The 19,810-nt window shown below is 45.7% G+C and overlaps 1 protein-coding gene across 1 annotated transcript in view; it reads left to right on the forward strand.

The window, feature by feature from the left end:
- ARHGAP26 (Rho GTPase activating protein 26) overlaps window positions 1–18,347 on the forward strand; it is a 409,256-nt gene extending 390,909 nt beyond the window's left edge. Inside the window, exons 21-23 of the mRNA XM_014529049.1 lie at window positions 2,539–2,649; window positions 9,593–9,684; window positions 17,683–18,347. Coding sequence (XP_014384535.1) covers window positions 2,539–2,649; window positions 9,593–9,684; window positions 17,683–17,771 — 292 coding nt within the window. The 3' untranslated portion in view covers window positions 17,772–18,347. The remainder of the gene's footprint in view (window positions 1–2,538; window positions 2,650–9,592; window positions 9,685–17,682) is intronic.
- The last annotated feature ends 1,463 nt before the right edge of the window (window positions 18,348–19,810 follow it).

Raw genomic sequence — 19,810 nt, forward strand, 5'->3', positions numbered from 1 at the left:
TGCTACTTTATTGAATTCATTTATCAGTACTAGTAGTTTCTTAGTGATCTTTAGGGTTCTCTATATACAGTATCATACCATCTGCAAATAATGACAATTTTACTTATTTCTTTACAATTTGGCTGCCTTTTATTTCTTCTTCTTGTCTGCTGTGGCTAGGACTTCCAGTACTATGTTGAATAAGGGAGTGGTAAAGAGGACATCTCTGTCTTGTTCCTGGTCTTAAGGGCAATGCTTGTAGTGTTTACCAATTGAGTATGATGTTGCCTGTGGGTTTGTCATAAATAACCTTTATTATGTTGAGAAATGTTCCCTCTATTACCTCTTTGCTGAGAGTTTTTATCATAAATGGGTTCTGGATTTTATCAAGTGCTTTTTCTACATCTGCCAATATGATCAATGGTTTTTATACTTCATTTTGTTTGTGTGGTGTATCACATTTATTGATTTGCAGCTATTGAACCAACCTTGCATCCCAGGAATAAATCCCACTTGATCATGGTGTATGATCTTTTTAATGTATTGCTGGATCCATTTGCTAATATTTTGTTGAGGATTTTAGCATCTGCGATTGTTTTTAAATCTGTGCCATCTTGTCAAATATATCATAAGCTCTTGAAGTTAGGAACCTTGGCAAATACTAACTTGTATTCCACTTTTTTGTCTTGATCACACTAAATTCTCTCTAACTAGCCTTTGCTAGATTAATGGGAGAAAAGGCCATGCTCTTCTAATTTAATCTCTCATATTTTATGGATTTTATCTGCTGGATGAATCTAGCAGGCAGAAGACTGGAGGCAGGATTGGGGATTTTGTTGGAATTACAATTTGTTGAGTCTTATTGAGTCTGTTACTGCATTCCCAATTTCCTTTGCAAATGTGGTTGGCATCTAAAGGAAAGTCATAAATCAGTGATTCAGAAGGCTTCTAGTGCTATGGCTGAGTCTGTGAAGACACTTGGCATAGTATCGAGGAACGGAGCAAGTCCTATTATACCAGAGGCTTGGAGTCAGGGATTGGGGTCTGAACCTCTCAGTCTTGTAACTTACAGCCTGAGCATCTTCAGACAAGCCTCAAAATGGCCCAAGCTTCCACATCTGTGTAACATGAATTACAGTAGTGCCTTTTGACTTGTTGGGTGGGTTAAACAAGATTCACTAATTCACTTAGTAATTGTTTATTGAATACTTCAGGCACTATTTTAGACTCTGGAGATAGAGCTGTAAACAAAATGGACAAAAATCCCTGCCTCATAGCATTTATATTCTAGAAATGTAATACACATAATGGCACTTAATAATGTTTCATTCAATTAGTATGAGGCTATCTGATGAACTCACACAATGGGTTTTTACTGTATATTGCCATAGGAATTTTTGTTGCAACTCTAGGTAATTAGAGCCGTAATTGAGTCTCGTGTCTGAATTGAGTATGTCCCATTAAGTAGTACATTTATGTGTTCTTGCTAATTCCCACTATGTTGAGAAAGTCTGTTCCCTGCATGGGAGTGCTGTCATTTTCCCCTCTACAAAGTACTTGAACCAAACAGTCCAGCGTTGGCTGAGGCCCAGGGGCTGCAGGTGGTGGTGTGGCCAGGTGGTCCCCACATTGTTTTCTCAGTCATTAGTGTTTGCACTATCTGTGATTTCATGCAATTTTACAGAGTTGCTAAAATGTTTGTTTGTTTGTATATGGAAAGAAGTCGAAGGGCTAGCATGACCAATTAAAGTCAAACCATATTTTAGTGAGTAATTTCAACCTTTCCTCTCCAAACTTTGATCAGCCAGCAACTAAAGAACAAAATGACAGATTTGAGGTTTCCATTCCTCTTTTTGTTTTTACTGCCTCCCCTCTGGGGTTTTTCTTTGAGCATCAGAATGCCCAGGACCTCTGAAAAGAGAAAGAGCAGACCTGGAAAGCAAACCTCAGAGGAACAGCACACTGCCCGTAACTACAAGGCCTCTCTCAAGAGGCTTGTGTCCTTTCCAGACCCATACTCCATCCGCTGCCATTTTTCTAACACGATACTTCTCTGGGTCTCCAATGGCAGACAGCCCATTTAGTTAAAAATGTAAACAGGAAATTGTTTTCTGGCTCAATAGCCTGTGTGGCCTGGAAAAAATGGTCATTTTTGCTGAGACACAACTTTAAAAACACTCATGCAGTAGGGGAAGCTGAAGGCTGGTTATAAGCTAGCCCTGCCCCAGACAGAGGCCTGGGATAGGCTATGGGTGTGGGAACTCACGTATGTGGGTTCAGGGCATTTATCACCTGTGGCCAAAGGCATAATGGACACAACTGATGAAGCTCCTTGTCACGAGAAAGCAGTTATCCTGCAGGGCAAGGAGGCACGGTAATGCTCCCAGGATTACCGGACAAGCATTCGCTGGAAGAACTGACGGGCACTGATGACACGTCTGGGTTCAGTGCTTCTCTAGTTGCTCCAGCTCCCCATCATGTGGCCTTCCATGGACCTCCTGTGCTCCCACTGTGGTTTCCCTGTGTGCTGATGAGTTTTCTGGTTGTTATGTCTTGCAGCCCCCCGAATCCAAGCCCAACTTCACCCCTCTCGCCATCTTGGCCCATGTTTTCGGCGCCATCCAGCCCTATGCCCACCTCATCCACGTCCAGCGACTCATCCCCCATCAGGTCTGTGGCAGGGTTTGTTTGGTTTTCTGTTGCTGCCGTTGTTCTCTCATTGGCTTGGTCCTCTCTTCATGCAGTGTTCAGCCTCCTCGTCAACTTTGTTCCCTGCCATCCAAATCTGCACTTGCTTTTTGACAGGCCAGAAGAAGCAGTTCATGAAGACTCCAGGTAAAGTCATGGATCGTGGCCAATCCGGTCTCGTTTATCCAGAGGCAGTCAGGGACAGTGGGTGGCCAGCCTCTGCACCCCCACCCCCCAATTCCAGCCTAAGAGCCAAAGCTGGGAGGGACCATTCTCATGAACCAGCCTGGCATTTTCCACACCCTTCTGAACCTTCCTTAATTTGAATTAATAATCTGTGATACTTGCCCTGCCGGTGTGCTCAATAGTTGAGTGTTGACCTGTGAACCATGAGGTCACGGTTCTATTCCTGGTCAGGTCACATGTTCAGGTAGGGGGCTCGATCTCCAGTGTGGGGCATCTAGGAAGTAGCCGATCAATGATGTTTCTATCTCTCCCTTCCTCTCTGAAATCAATAAAAATATATTTTTAAAAAATAACCTGTGATACTTGAAGTTTGGGGAAAGAGTGCCTCCTGAACGGGTTTCTGTTTGGCTCACTCTCTGAATCATGGAGTTGTCTGTGCTTTGGTATTAGATGATTTCAGAGGGAACAGTGCCGAGACATGTGCTGACTTTTTCTTCCCTCATTTTTATTAGGTAGCATCAGGCAACATTTGTTTGTGGGCACTGAGCACTGACACCTAATTGCTGAGACCAGACCACTGGGAGAGAGATGAATATAAACACAGAATATGGAACCCAAATATGAAGTGATTTCTCTTTAAATTGTTCATGGCCAGCTCCTTCCCTCCATGCACTCCCAGGAATCGTCAGTGCTCCCAGCCTACTCCTGTCTCCATGTGTAATGAACCATTAGCTCTCATGAGAGCAGCCAACACCTCTTTCTGAGGGTTGACCTAGTTCCTCTCCCCAAGGCCCATGCTATAGTTTTCCCTGCTTTGGTCACGTCCAGACTTAATTCTCTGCACTTGAGTTCTTTGGAGAAGAGAAGCTATTTAAATCCAGGAAAATAATTAATTAATGAGGACCCTGCAGGAACCCTCTGCTGTACAGGTCCTTGGCATGTGTGTGTCTCAAACTTAGTCTCTGCTGTCCGACAGCCAAAATGTAGAGCCCAATTATAAGCATCATAAGCATTTTGGGCCTTGGCAGTATTTTCTCGTCCATCTTTTTCTCCTAGTTCAGTGGTCGGCAAACTGCGGCTCGCGAGCCACATGCGGCTCTTTGGCCCCTTGAGTGTGGCCACGAAGTTTCAATCGCACTGTACATGTGCGCCCACACGTGCTATTTTGTGGAAGAGCCACACTCAAGGGGCCGCAGTTTGCCGATCACTGTCCTAGCTGATTTTTTCCTAAGGGGTGGGTCCAGCAGAGAGGCTTAAATAATTTATAAAGATGAGTCTCACTTAGAAAAACAACAACTCGGTGCTATTTATACACAGATGTGTATATATTACTTTATTCTCCTCCACATACTTTTATTTCTATCATTTCATTCTATCCTTGTATGAGAATGAGAGGAGAAGTGGCCTGAACCCTATGACAGGGAGAGAAAACTAAGGCACAGGGAGGTGATTTGTACAGTCACGTGGCTAAACTAGAGCCAATCCAGAATTCAGGACTTCTGCCCTCAAACTAGCACTCTTTCTGCCAAACATATGGGTGGTCCCAAATTCAAGGTTCCATGCAACTTTCAGCCCAGAGCCTGGCCTGGTCTTATAGGGTTTCTACCTAGCTTTGTCCCAGAATATGAGAAAGATAACTTTTCAGTATATCCTTTTATCTTCACCCCAGGAATAAGGTAAATATTCAAATCGTATTTTCCTGACACTCAAGTTATTTTCTAATTATTTCTTAGACACATTCTGGGTACTTTGGGAAATGTAAACTTTCTAGGACACTAGATATGGCATTGATGCATCTGATCAGATCACTGATTGTCCATGAGGACCTGAACCAGAGCAAACCACATTGACCAGAGACAGTAACCTTCCAAATACCTCCCTCACTCATAACAGAGACTTGGTCATTTTGATCAAAAAGGAGTAAAAATTCAAGACATTGGCTCCTTGGACAGGATAGGTTAGGGGACTCAGGATAGTAGAATCATTCAGCTGAAAACCTGAAATGTACTCTCTGCTTTGAGAGTATTCACTTTTTTGTGTCTCTGAGCTTTAGGGCCCTGTTGCCTATCCAGTAGTTCGACCTCTCCACTCCCTCTCACTTCCCAAGATATTTCCCTTTTTTGTTTGTTTGTTTGTTTGTTTGTTTGCTTGTTTGTTTGTTTTCTTTAGCTACTCCTTTCTTCTCCCAAGGATTTCCAGATTGGCAGAGGACTGTGGCAGTAGAAGCTGCTTACTGCTGTTTGGGGTCATGGTTACTCAGCACTGCCTCCTCTGGCCATGGTTAGAACAGCACCATTTGAAGATCCTGTCCCACAACCCTGTAGAAAGCTACCATTTTGATATATGCAAGGCTGAGTAGGCCTTACAATTAGCTGTCACTGAGCTAAATATGTATGCCAAGGTGAACACGGATACAGACAGTAGTGGGGAGCTAGCCCATCAGAGCTCGCCAACAAAGAGCTAAAATCCCATAACTGCTGTTGCAATATAGAGCCAAGAAGTGGGGCGTATACCCATTATTCAGGCTCAATGGGGCCTTCCCCAAAATCTACTTCCAGAATGTGAACTTCAGATTTCCTTTCCTAGGAGAGCAGATAAAAATAAGTACTTTATTATACCTAATTAATGGTCTCCTAAATGTCTACATCGTCTGCCCTGGAAGTGGCTTCCTCTCCCCTCTTCCAAGCCACTTTAGTGCTTGTTAGTTCAAGCTCAGAAACAAAGTTGCCTTTCACAGCACCTCAGAGAATGGGTTCTGCAGGGACATTCCCTTTATATTTCCCTTTCCTTTCATTTGTAACCCCAGAAAAGCACCCAGCCCCAAACCCATAACTTGCATTTGCACGGGGGCCCCTGGAAACAGTGCCTGAATGATTAAGCCATTGCAACCTGCCAATCTATCTGGCCCCACCCCGCTGTCATGCCATACAATGGAGAGTGGGTCGTCATTTTGATAGGCTTGCAAGGGCATTTGAGGGAAACTCCTCTGAGTGCTTTCCTGGCCTGCTGCCATGCTCAGAAGCAAAGATGAAAAATTAACTGGCAAAGGATTCCAAACTTTTTCATGCCCTTGAAGGCCCAGCTAAGGTCTGAAGGGCACTGTTACAGGAGCAGCCGAAGGCACCCCAGGCTCTCTATGTTCAGTGCTGAGAGGCACTGTGGAGAAGAGGGAGCCAAGGAACTAAAGATGCTTGTTGGGGATTTTTTATTTTTTTGCTCAGAGCCAAATCCTACAAACACTGCCTCTGTGCCAACAGGAGCTGTTTGGGTAGGAACCCTACCTAAAGCAAACTGCTCAAGGCTTTTGCAGGGAGTATGGCATGGGACACTGGACTTGCTGGGCTTGACAGACTTTTAAAAATGATAAGACTCTTCCCTGGGTAGAGTTGCCAGATTTAGCCAATAAAATGAATACCCAGTTACATTTGGATTGTAGATAAACAACAAAAGATTTTTTTTTTTAGTGTAAGTATGTCTCCTGTAATATATGGGACATACTTATACTAGAAAGTATCCCTTATTGACCTGAAATCCAAAGTTGGCTAGGTATCTTGTATTTTACTTGGCAGCCCTTATCCTGAAGAATGGAGGTGGTCCCTTTAAAAAACACTCCTTCTGTCATTCCTCCCATCTTCATGCATGTCCCAAAGCGGTGGGAGAAGTCACAGGGGAAGAGAGCTCTCATAGACCATCAGTCACCTACTAATTTGGAAAAAGAAAAAAAAAAAGCAAGGCCCTTTCCTGACCTTTGTATTTATTTATTTATTTATTTATTTATTTATTTATTTATTTATACTTTTGTTGTTGTTGTTGTTTAATCCTCACCTGAGGAGAGCCCGCTCATTGATGTTTAGAGAGAGAAACATCGATGTGAGAGAGAAACATGGATAGGTTGCCTTCTGAACGTACCATGACCGGGGATCGACCCTGCAACCTTGGTATGTGCCCTGACTGGGAATCAAACCCACCACCTTTCTTTCAGTTCTTAGGACAACGCTCCAACCAACTGAGTCACAGTGGCCAGAGCTGTGTTTATTGTACTATTTCATTGTCACTTCACTATTCAATTCCAAAAGCCTAATATTAGTGGAAAATTACTCCTCTTGAATGATAATCTTGGGCACCTTTCCCTCTGCTTTCTTCCTGCCAGATATCCCAGTTGGTTTCCCTGGCTTGCCCCTATTTGGTCCCATTCCCTTTATTTAATGAGGTTAATAAGTAACCTCTATGAAAATCCAGCTGGAGGGGCCTGGCCTCAGCTGATCTTCCCCTCACCTTCTATTAACCTCTACGCCAGCGGTTCTCAACCTATGGGTCGAGACCCCTTTGGGGGTCGAACGACCCTTTCACAAGACCTAAGACCATCAGAAAACACATATATAATTACATATTGTTTTTGTGATTAATCACTATGCTTTAATTATGTTCAGTTTGTAACAATGAAAATACATCCTACATATCAGATATTTACATTATGATTCATAACAGTAGCAAAATTACAGTTATGAAGGAGCAACAAAAATAATTTTATGGTTGGAGGTCACCACAACATGAGGAACTGTATTAAAGGGTCACGGCATTAGGAAGGTTGAGAACCACTGCTCTACGCAGTCTCTTTGCGCTCTCCTCACCTGCTCGGCCCTGTCCTGAAGGTGCAGTGACCTGGCTAATGTCCACTGAGCTCTCCTTCCACCTTCCATGTCACGAAGGGCTCTACTTACTTGTCAGTATGGGATTTAGGTGATTTAGCACTTTTCACAGCCAGGTGACTTCTCTCTGCTCCCCACTCCTTCAAAAAACAAACAAACAAACAAACAAAAAACCTTTTTTTCCTTCCTGGAAAGTTGCACATGGGATAGTTGGCCCTTGCTGGTCAATGCACCGACTGGGTTTGGTCAGCTCACAGAATGTGCCCCTTGTTCTGAACTTTATTCTGTTTAATGATAATTCCCCAGGAAGAGCTGTTTTCCATTGAAGCTGATGAATTCTAAAGGCTGTTCTTTCCCGCATTCCCAGAGGTCCCACTTCCTTTTATTCTGAATTTCCCAATTTTCTCCCACCTGGCCATCAACTCTTGGCTACTAGAAGACCAGAGAGAATGCAGTAAACTGCACCCTGGCAACAAATTCTGGATAGTGATTTACTCTTGTCATTCTGCACAGTAGACCTTTTCAGCCTTCTTTCCTTCAGTTTTCATGGAGCCCAGACTAGAAGTTCTAGATGCCTGGGCCTGGGATGGGTTTCCAACCATCCAGGGCTTCTCTTTCCCAAAGGGAAGCTGTCTTGGTGATTCCAAGAAATAACAATTCCAGGATGACCCACCATGCCCCGCCCCTTCTGAGTCTGTCTGGATTTACCCGACACTAGCCATTCCTCAGCTGAATCTCATTTGGTCCCTAGAAATTGGTGCACCATGGGAGGGTTAGCACCTCTGGCTCCTTGAGGCTGCCCATCAATCACATGAAGATGAAATAATACTATCTATACCTCAGTAATTATCTAACCCAGAGCACCTCTGTACTCGTTTGTTATTCCGCCCTGGAACTCCTACATAAGCTTCCTCAGATGGCTTGGAAGGAGAAGGAAATTGCTTTTATCAAATAAAGAGCCAACTTGACTGTTAAATGTAATTTTTCTTATGACCCTGAGAATTCCATAGGTCATTTGGAACTAGTTGGGATATCAGGATTTACCTGTTTTTACAGTTTACTCTCTGGAACAGGAGTTTGCATTCTGTGGTCCATGGGTCCAATCTGGCCCACCACCTGTTTTTTGTAGTCAACGTTTGATGGAACTCAGCCACACATACTTATTTACATGCTGTCTATGGCTGCTCTCAAGCTACAAAGCAGTGTTGAGTAATTACACCAGAGACCATGTGGCCCACAAAGCCTAAAACATTTCCTGTCTGGCCCTTTACAGAAAAAGTTTGCCCACCCCGGCTCTAGAACAATGGTTCTCAGCCCTGTTGCACACCAGAGTCCCTTGGAGACCTTTTAAAAATCCTGATGCCTCTCTTTATATCTGCAAGTCAGGTTCGAACCCAGCCATCTGCACTTTTTTAAAAGCTTCCAGGTGATTTTGATACACAATGAGAGCGGTTGTCAACACTCATTGGACATGAGAAGGGGAAATAAATGCATCGTGCCCCCCCTCCCTTCTTCCCACACTCCCACACATGCTCACGTGTGTAACCACTCACATGCATACCTTGTCTATTCCCTGCCCTCCCTGGCGGTCAGGGACTTCCAGCTCTGGAATCCTTTCCACCAGCCCCATGAGAAATAAGTAACATCTGGAGAAGCTGATGTCAGCCTGTGGCCCGGAGTGGAAACCTGGCTTTGCTAGAATTTCTCCTTTTTGACTCACTGAGCATTGCCCGCTCTCAGCAGGCTCTGCTGGGAGTGTTCTCTGTGCACTATGGAAGTTCTCTCCACCCCTCCCTCCCTCCCCACCAGCGCTGCTGTAACTCCTAGGTCAAGTTTTAACATGGCACAAGGTCACCCCACAAGAAGTTCGGTTTCTCAGGGCTAAGGGCTTTTCTCTGAATATTTCTCATTTTTTCCTGGTGACCTTTGCAACTTTTCCACCTCATGTTGCATCCACTGGCTGCCTGGTTAGGCTCTTCCCACCCCAGAGGATCAGGTGGCTCACAGTGAAGGGGAAGAAGAGAGAAGAACTATCTGGAGCTTTCAGAGGGTTTTTAAACATTGCTAACTAAACTCCTGTCTTCACACAGCACTCCGTTCCGGAAGGCAAAAGCCTTGTACGCTTGCAAAGCTGAGCACGACTCAGAGCTCTCATTCATCGCAGGCACGGTCTTCGATAATGGTGAGTTTTCTTGTCCCCTCACCAAGATGGGGGCAGCAAATAAATAACTGGAGTTTTCTAAGTTCCTACCTAAGGAAAATCTCAGTTGAATGGATAATACTGAAAACGAGTGCCTTTTTCAAAATGAGAGAGCAGCAGTGCACCTTCAAACTGAAGGGTCCCAGGTTAGATCCTGGTCAGGGCACATGCCTGGGTTGCAGGCTTGATCTCCAGTGGGGGGCATGCAGGAGGCAGCCAATCAATGATTCTTTCTCCTCATTGATGTTTCGATCTCTTTCTCCCTCTCACTTCCTCTCTGAAAGCAATAAAAATATATTTTTTAAAAAAGTGTGGTCAGCCAACCTGGACAGTCTTGGCATAGGGTCACGGACCACCCCTCCTACCACCTGCCTGAGACCCAGAAGTACAGGGCAGCCAAGGCTCCCAGGTAACGCTGGAAAACAGGAACTCTAGATTCAGGCCACTCTAACTCAAGTCCTGGCTTGATCCCTTCCTCCTGTGTGACCTCAAGCAGAAAACAGAGGGTTGTGAGAAAATCGAGATAGTGCACATCACATATTTAAAATAGGTCTCAACACACACTCCGCGTTCAATATGTTATTTTTGTGATTATTGTCGTCATTCCATCCATCTTAGATAGGCCCTGATGCTGTCATAGTTCTTGGTGACGGTCTTTCCTTTTCAGCTGGTAGGACCCAGGCCTGGATCTCCGCTGGGTAAGAGGTAATCACCTTGACTCCTGGGCCCTGGCTCTGTGTTAGGGCCTCGAGGTCCAAGCCAGATCAGAGATGGGCTCCTGGGACCAGCCTTGACTGCATCTGAATGCCAAGGAGCTGCCCTGGGGTGCACGGCCCCTGCGCTCATCATGGCAGGGATTCTGAGCAGGCACAGGTGGAAAGCATGGGGAACTGGTCACAGGGGACCTGGGAGTTCCCAGCCCACACCTGGAGCTGGACCTTCTCAGCCAGCAGGGCTCAGTGTGAGCCCATAACTGCACGTGGCCTGCAGGGCCTGTGTCCTCTTTGATGGTCCTCAGAGCCCCCAAAGCACTGTCCTTAAACCTTTGCTCCATTTTCATGGGCCCTTTGCAAGTCACAGCGCATGGCCAGCCACCCAGTTGCCTCCCCCATGAGCAGCTGAGGCTTTCAGCCCCAACAAACCTGCAGGGAAGTGGGTCCACTGAAGGCTGTCCAAAGCCATGTCATTGACAAGTGTTCCCCGAACAGGCCCACATGGCGGAGTCACAGCCCAGCCATCACACGACACAGCTGCCACGGCAGACAAACCAGAGTGGGCTGCATACAGGATTCTGTGTCCTACTCTGTCTGCAGGGGAGGGGCTGCCCATAGATGCGCAGGATTTGAGAGAGCCCCACCTTTACCGGTGAATTCAGTTTAAAGGTCTGTCCTCTAAACCCCAATTCACTGTTCCCCTGGGCAAGGGACTTGCCATGGTCCTACCAGCTGTTCACTCTGACAACACAGAGGACCCCCTGACTGCAGGGACAGAATTGGTCTAAGCTCCCAAAAGGTATGTGAGTGTGTGTGTGTGTGTGTGTGTGTGTGTGTGTGTGTGTGTGTGTTATTTGTGACTCCTTTTCTTGAGTGTAGCCTTCTTCCATTTTTTTAAACTTCTACATTGAGATACTCACAATCCATAAAATGTACCCATTTAAAATGTACAACTCGGTGGTTTTTTTATATATTCAGAGTTGTGAAACCATCACCACTAACTAATTCCAGAATCTATTCATTACCCCCAAAAGAAACCCTGTACACTTTAGCAGTCAAGCCCCAGGTACCTCTAACCTACCCCATCCAGCCTAGGTAGCCACTACTCATTCTGTCACCATAAATTTGCCTGCTTGGATAATTCATATAAATGTAATTGCACAGTATGTAGCTTTTGTAGCTGGCTTCTTTCACTTAGCATCTTTTCAAGGTTCATCCATGTTGTATCATGTGTCAGAACTTCATTCCTTATTATTGCTGGATAATATCCCAGTGTATGAATATATCACATTTGATTAATCCCTTCGTCAGTGAATGGACATTTTGATTATTTCCACTTTTTGGCTGCTATAACCAAGGACATGTATTTTCCATTTTGGTGATATACCCAGGAATGGGATTGCTGGGTCTTACAGTAACTATGTTTAACTGTTTAAGAACTGCCAAACTGTTTTACCAAAGGGATGCGGCATTTTACATTCCCACCATTTGTTTTTAAGTCTTCTGTTTGAAGTAGTTTAGCTAACCACAAAAGAAAAGAAAAGATACGTAGGTAATTTTAACTGCCAGGCCCTTTCCTCCCCATCTGGGCACTCTGCCTCGCAGCCCTGGGATTCTGCCATCTCACACGTGTAGTCGTCACAAACCCCGTCCTGACAGATGAGCACGAGGGAGGCCTGGTTTAAGGAGCAGCATTGCCCAAGCCTCCGTGGCCTCTGGGAGTCGTGGCAGAGGTCACGGACACTAGTTTGTTTTTAGTCAGCAATGCCAGTGACCTTTCGAATTCCCTGAAGAGCAAAGGGCCAGATTAAACCCAGAAGACACCTTTCAGAGTTTACTTAGAGCTGCAGTCGAAGAAGGATCTGACAAAATGTTGCTCCACTTAATAGACTGGTTTGGCTGATAGCATTTTATTATGTCTGCCTTTTGGGAAATGCTACATATCCTCTGTTTTCCCCTTCCCTTCACCTCTGTTGGAGAAATCAGGCATTAGAGGAGGAAAACCCTATTTACACGTCAGGCAGGGAAATCTCTTTCTTTGTTCTGTCTCATTAGTTTAGTGCTGGAGATACTAGGCAAGGACTGTTTATGTAGAATGCTCTGCAGCTGTCAGATGAAGTTATCAGACCAATTCGAAGAAAGTTTCCTAATGACAGGGTTGGGGTCCGTGAGTATGTGTGTTTTCAGAACCAAGAAGAATAAATAAGAAGGGGAAGAGGGAAAAGTCTGGTGTTTCGTAGTAACTCATCTCCAAGCATGGATTCCAGGGGCCTGCGCTGTGCAGTCAGCGCCTGGACTTTGTGCAACCAGGAGTGGATGTGCAATACTCGGAAATAACTCCATGGCAGCCCTTGCCAGTCTACCCGGAAACTGCCCACTTCCCCAGGAGCCAGCACCTCCGACAGTAACTGGAAAGAGAAATAACTCGTGTTCTCAGGAACATTAGTCATCTTGAAGCTACGTGATTAGCAATACCTGGAAAAGTCACATGGTGTTCACTAAAATTGAATTCTTTTCAAGATTGGAGATTGCCTGGGTCCATTCATCTCCAGGGTCCAGGGAGCAGTGTGAGTACAAGGCAGGGCTGCCCCAGGTCTCCTTGGCTAATAGGGAACTTCACCAGGGCCGCCGAGCCGCTCAGGCAGTAGGGTTGCAGGGGGTTCCTCTGTGGAGTCTCCAGCCTCCCAGCCCTCTCTGCTGCCAAACCCAAGCTGCCTCCATCTCTCACCTGGTGTTTCCACCAGCTGCCTAACTGGCCTCGACATGTCCACTCTTGCCCTCATCACTGTTCTCCACACAGCAGCCAGGGTGACCTTTGGAAAATGGAAACCACATCATATTATTCTCCTGCTTAAAATACTCCAGGGGCCTCCCGTTGCTCTGAGAATCATTGACGAGGCCCTCCACAGTCTAGGGCCTGCCCCTCAGGCCCCCTCACCCTCCCTCCATACACTACAGCCTCACAGGCCTTCTTGATGTTCTCAGGTGGGGTCAGCCAACTGTAACCTGCCAGTCAAACCCAACCCACTGCCCGTTTTTGTAAATAAAACTTTACTGGAATACAGCTACCCACACCTCTTTCTTTACATATCATCTATGGCACCACAGTGGCAGAGTGGAGTAGAGACACAATTTACCCTATGGCTCTTTAAGAAAAATTGCTGATGACCGTTCTAAAACCACACCAAGCTTTTCCCCAACTTCAAGCTCTTGCACTTGCATCATCCCTACCCAATGGCTCCTTCAGGTCATTTAGATTTTAGTTTGTTGAGCTCCTCCTCACTCACCCACATCCCCATCCCAGTCTCTTTCTCTCCACTCATCTGTACCTAAAAGTATATGCTTTTTTATTATAGACTAGAGGCCCAGTGCACAAAATTCGGGCCCTTGGGGGGGGGGGGTTCCTCAGCCCAGCCTGCGCCCTCTTGCAGTCCAGGAGCCCTCGGGGGATGTCCAACTGCCATGGAGGCGAGAGAGGCTCCCCCCACCGCCACTGTGCTTGCCAGCCGTGAGCCTGGCTTCTGGCTGAGCAGCGCTCCCCCTGTGGGAGTGCACTGACCACCAGGGGGCAGCTCCTGCTTTGAGCATTTGTCCCCTGGTGGTCAGTGTGTGTCATAGCGACGGGTAGGTCTGCTGTTCAGTCGATTTGCATATTAGCCTTTGTCATAGTAGAAAAATATTTGTGTGTGGAATTGTAACATCCTCTTTGGATAATACAGCCTTTTATTATATAAGATTGTTTACCCCCTCTCCCAAGGGCAGAATTTTGTCTGCTTGCTCTGTACTATGTGCAAGGACTTAGCACAGTGTCTGGCACATGGTAGGTGCTTAATAAACATTTGTTAAAAGAGTAAATGCATCCAAACTCCACAGGGGTCTGTGCCTCTTCCAGCCCATGCTGCTTCTCCATGGGGCAGCCAGCCATTAAGGGATCTTAGTCGCACACTTGTGCCTTGTCCACTGTGAGCAAAGGAGGGGAGAGAACATGAGCTGTGTATACAGGGGTGTGTGGTGTATATATGGATAGAGCTGAGAGAAAGTGGTTGGCAGGAAGCGCGCCCATGTCAGCAGCAGCTTATATTTATTATATGCTTGCTGGGCTGGAGTACTGCCCGGGCAGCTATCCGCAGCATCGTGTGTGTTTATATAGCACGTAGGACACTGGTGCAATTCAGAAGGTTGGACATTGGTATACAGTTCAGCCCAACAAGTACTTATGAGCATCTTTGAGGTCCAAAGCATCGGGTTGAGCCAGAGTGGTCGTGGTTAAGACCACAGACTCTGGGGTCAGATATCCTAGCTTCAGTTCTACCTCCATCATCTACCAGCTGTGAAATTTGGGACAAGATACTTAACCTCTCTGAGCCTCAGTTTCTTATCAGTAAAATGAGGATAATAACAGAACCATCTCTGTAATCATTCTGAAAATGAAAGTGGGTAATGCTGGCCAAGCACTTAGGAAAAGACCCTCCACTTCGTACAAGCATGTCAAACTCGCAGCCGGCGGGCCGCACGCCTCATTTATTTAAACGAGTACATGTTTGACTTTGTATGTGCTCCACATATGTACTATCATTCTCATCCTCAAGGATCACATTCTCTGGTAGAAGAGAGGCATAACATCATAGAAAAGGGCTTAGGCTCTGAAGTCAGACAAGCTGGGTTCAAATTCTGGCTCTACCATTGTGACCCTGCACAAGTTAACTTGCCTCTCTGAGCCTTCATGTCCTCATCTGTTAAATAGGGGTATTTAAGGTCAAATGAGTCAATAGATATCTAAAGCTTTGAGCCCATGGCTGTTTCCCAGTCACCATTTCTAGGTGTTAGCATCTATCATTCATCAGGCACAGAGGAGAAATGACAAATGTTGAATGATATCATACTAGTTAGGGAAGCAAAGGTGGGGTGGGGATCTGGTGCTGTCTCCCTCCTCTGTGACTTAATGAAAATTTGTATTTCAGTTCTTATTGCCACCCTCATTACAGAGGCATTTTGGTACAGAAAAGTTATAACCCTTAACTTTCTATAAATGAGTTAAAATACAGGTTCCTAGGCCCCGTTCCTTAGATTCTGCTTGAACTGATGTGCCATGGGGCCTAGGAACCTGCAGTCTTAATAAGCATCGGGGTGGGTTCCCTGCTTTAATCAAACCTGATTTGAAGACTCCAGTGAGGCAGCAACCTGACCCAAAGGCTGTATTGTCCCCTACAGCCCCCCGTGACACACCTCTCCAGTTTGGAGGACCTCCTTTGTCCCCTCTGATTCTTCCCTTGCTCAGCAAATTCCATGTCTGATGTTTGCAGACACTGCCACCTCAGCACCTGAGCTGTGCTTGCACAGCTGACAGACCTGGAAAATGTCTGAAAGACACGGACTCCGTGCATCCAGTGGAGTAACAACTCACTGGGAGCTCTGCTGCAAAGTGGGAGGGGCGTCTTTCTCGTGTTTTTCTTTTGTTTGGTTGGTTTGTTATTCTCTCTAGGTCTTTTACTTGGGGGAGTGAGTTTGATTTATTTGTTTGGGGTTCTAAGCATTTGAGGTTTCCCAAAGCTTAGGTGGGTGTTTACACCAGGCCTTTACCCAGGTTTCACCAGGAGATGCTTACTGACTAGTCCAGGTGGCTGGCAGGATGACACAGGGCCCCTACAGACTAACCCACACTGAGCATTTCCTGTGTCCTGACTCTGTGGAGTGCTTTCTCCACGTTGAACCCTCACAAGAGCAGACTGAGGGGAGAGAGTTTTATTATTACCACTTAATAAGTGCAGAAACTGAAATGGTCCTAGCAGTGTCAGCTGGATGGATAGATAGGTGGAAGGCAGGGTGGTGGGATGATGGTATTCTAAGGGGAGGATGAGAGAGGCTGGTCATCGGAGAGGCTAGATTGCTTTTCAGCTGTGCTATGTTCTTCCCAGACATTGCCCTCCCAGACCCCTCCTCATGTGGGGTTCATGAATCCACAAAGTACCCTTGTTACTTTTGGTTTATTCCTGAAGCCCAGTGAGAGGAAATTATGTATGCATTTTGAAGGCCACCTAACAGATGTTTGGCCTTGTCTTTTCCTGCAGGAACGCTCACGATCTACACAAGGTTGACCGTGCTCTGTGAGCCTCAGTGTGTGTCCTTCCGCTTCCCCATTTGCTTCCCTTACTGCTTCTTTCCCTACAGACTGAAGCTAGATTTGTATGGTAGTGTTGGCAGTAATGCTTTTCTAAAACAAGCTCAGGAAGTCACTTAATTAGCCTAGGAAGGGAATAGGGGAAAATTCATTCTCTCCAAACAATCTCGGAAAATTGGAGTTTTCCTAGTCCATTAATAGCAGATGCCCTGCCTCAACCAAGTGGTTACTCAGCTCATAAGCATGAACACCCCCCCATCTCCAAGTCCTGCAGTTCCTTCTTTCTTTCTTCCTACTTTGACTACTTTGCAGACTCAGCTGGATTTTATATAATCGTTGAAATATCACAGTAGTTTCCATGGAGATGGATTATAATGTCACAGAAGTGGGTATATATTCTTTGGATATTGAAAAACCAAAGGTCCAGAAATTTTGAAAGTTGTCATAGAGAGAGGAAGAGGACAACTTTCAGACTTGTTTACAGGAGGGACAAACATTCTAGAGAACAGGAAAGAAAGCTAAGAAAGAGTATGGGTGGAACAGAGAGAAGGCTATTGAAAGACTATAAAATGCAAAGACAAAAACAAAATTAAACAAAAAGCCTGCAGAGGGAATTTTCAAGGAAATTAGAAGCAGAAGGCAAGGGTCAAATATATGACTAGAAGCTAGTTATCTGTAAAGGCTAGTTCTTAGCAGTCCTTTCTGGCCACTCCTTGGTACATGGTCAAAACTAGTTAGATAGATAAGTACATGGATGGATGGATGGATGGATGGACGGACAGACAGATGGATACATAGATGAATATACATATCGTGCACCATAACTGTGAACTCTAACCTAACATCTGTCCCTTCTTTTTAGTTTAAACAAGGACCTTCAGAAAACCTATGAAACCCTTAAAATTATATGCAGAATATGTAATGTCTGTCTCTGTTTCCATTTTTGTTGTGAAAGAAGTCCAGAATAGCCTTCATCAGAAGGCTTATGTCCCACAAAAGGTTCAGAAGCTCTGGTTTAAGCAAGTCCTCAGATTATGTAACTTACTGAGCAAACTTCCTTCACCCTCACATCCGCAGAAGCAGCACACATCCCCCTCCCGCCCTATCTGTAACATCATCTCTTCTTGCTCTCTCCCCTTCCTGTTACAGTTCACCCGTCTCAGGAGCCAGGCTGGTTGGAGGGGACTCTGAATGGAAAGACGGGCCTCATCCCCGAGAACTATGTGGAGTTCCTCTAACCGTGGGCCCAGCAGAACTGCTGAGCTTTCCATGGTATCCATGACAACTGCTGAGTCCAGTGTTGCAGGGCATTTCTCTGCCACCGAGAAGTGCAGGGTGACTGACTCTGCTGCTCCCTGTCAACACCAGTGTTTCTGTGAACTTTGGTGTCACCCTTCCCCACGATCATCTCAGCTGACCTGTGGTGACATTGCAGGAAACAGAAGTAAATCAGCAGGGGAGGCCATTTGATTTTGAAAACCGAGAGAAAGGCTGGCGCAGCCATCTCTCTCGTTCAGCACCCAAATGGGGAGCACTCCTTTTGTCTCAACAGCCCCCCAAATTCCCAACCTTCTGAAAGTGGAAGTAAGATCCTTAAGAGCATGTGCGGCTGGGTCACGGCTCCGAGATCCAGGCTGGGCCATTGCTCTTGTTTACAGCAGACGCTCTAACCCACCTCTCCATACTCAAGACCCACAGGGCTCCAGGCTGCTGGGGCTGTTTGTTTGCATGCAGGATGGAGAGGGCTTACAGCACTGTTTACATAAGATCCAATCTTTCACCATCTCCAAAACAGCCTTGGCCCAGCATCAGCAGAATTCAGTCCAGTCCTCTCATGCAAGGGAGCACACACACCCCACATTCCCCTCCTCCCAAGCTAGGAACTTCTCTGCCACCTAGGGCTGCCATCGCCTCGTAACCATGGCAACCCAACCTACTCTAAACCAAACCAAAAAAAAAAAAAATAACACACTCTCTTTGCATCACATATTTTTTTTCTCCCCCCTTTTGGATAGTTTTTTGAATGGTTTTCCAATAACCTAGCGTAGAAGATCAAGAAATGAGCGTGGTCTGCTTTGGGCAGACAGAAAGAATAGCAACTGGGAACTGTTTCCTTTCTGATTTATTTCAGCAGCATCAGGATATATTTGGAGTAAACGCTAGTAACCTCTTGAGGTTAAATTACATCCAGGCTTAATATTTCTGTTCTTCCATGTAACTGGTGTTTGCTTTCTAGAGGGCAATATGCCGCCTCCCAATGGGTGACACCCTCCCTTTCCTGCCTCAGTCCCTAATGGCGTCCCGTTTACCTGTCCTTGCCCCTGCCCTCGCCTGCCTCTAGCCCATCACTGACCACCCCTGGCAGTTTTCAGATGCCCTGGTGGTTTTCAGGGCCAATTCCTAGTCTAGCCCTATGGCCTATTGTTTAAAAGGACATATATGTTCACTGCCATTCAGAAAAAGGGAATTATTTCTCAGGCTTTTGAGGCATGAAATTAATGTCATGAGCCATTGTGATTCAGGAGGACACCAAAAGCTTGAGGCATAGAAGGTGGGCATTTCCTGGTCCCCCAGGGGCTGGGTCTTGGGGCAGACTGCGTTGGGTGGGGAAGTTCAGCCTGGACACTTCAGATTCACTTGGCCTCCAAAGGACAGAGTCCCCAGGATCTTCCACACTTGAATGTCCTTGCAAGAGTGGCTCTGGGCAGACAAACTTTAGACTGATGGACTGTCAGGCTCCCGGACCCCTCCGATGGCAGCCACACTTCAGAGTGTGTCCTGCTCCTGGAATTCCTCTTTAGGGAAGTTGAAAGAAGAAAAGAAAAACTTGAATTGTGTTGGATTACTGTATCTTTTACATTTTTTTGAAAAGATAAACCTGTAAATAGAGTGATTTGAAATAACTATATGGCAAAGTTTTATATTTGATATTCTTGAAGCTAGTTGCCCCACACATTTTAAGCTTTGATTGCTAACAAGTGTGTATAAGAAGGAAAGATGGGTCTCAATCTCGAAGGGAGTCAAGGTCATACCTCCTGGCCTTGAGGAAGGAGAAGGTATTTCTGCACATGCTCTGCTGGCTCTTGTCAGTGGGCATAACACATTGATGGTGTCCAGTCTTCTTTATCCAGAGGTGGTTTTGAGCATTTCTTGGGCTTTGGGTTTGGAGATGGAAAGAGCATCATCGGGTAAAGAATCTTTCCAAGAACTCCTGCTCCTATTCAGCTCAGGATTAAATAGATGGGGCCAGGGCTTAGACATATTTTTTTCATTTTTA

This window comes from Myotis brandtii, unplaced genomic scaffold (genome assembly GCF_000412655.1).
Source record: "Myotis brandtii unplaced genomic scaffold, ASM41265v1 scaffold668, whole genome shotgun sequence".
In the NCBI taxonomy this organism is placed as follows: Eukaryota; Metazoa; Chordata; class Mammalia; order Chiroptera; family Vespertilionidae; genus Myotis; species Myotis brandtii.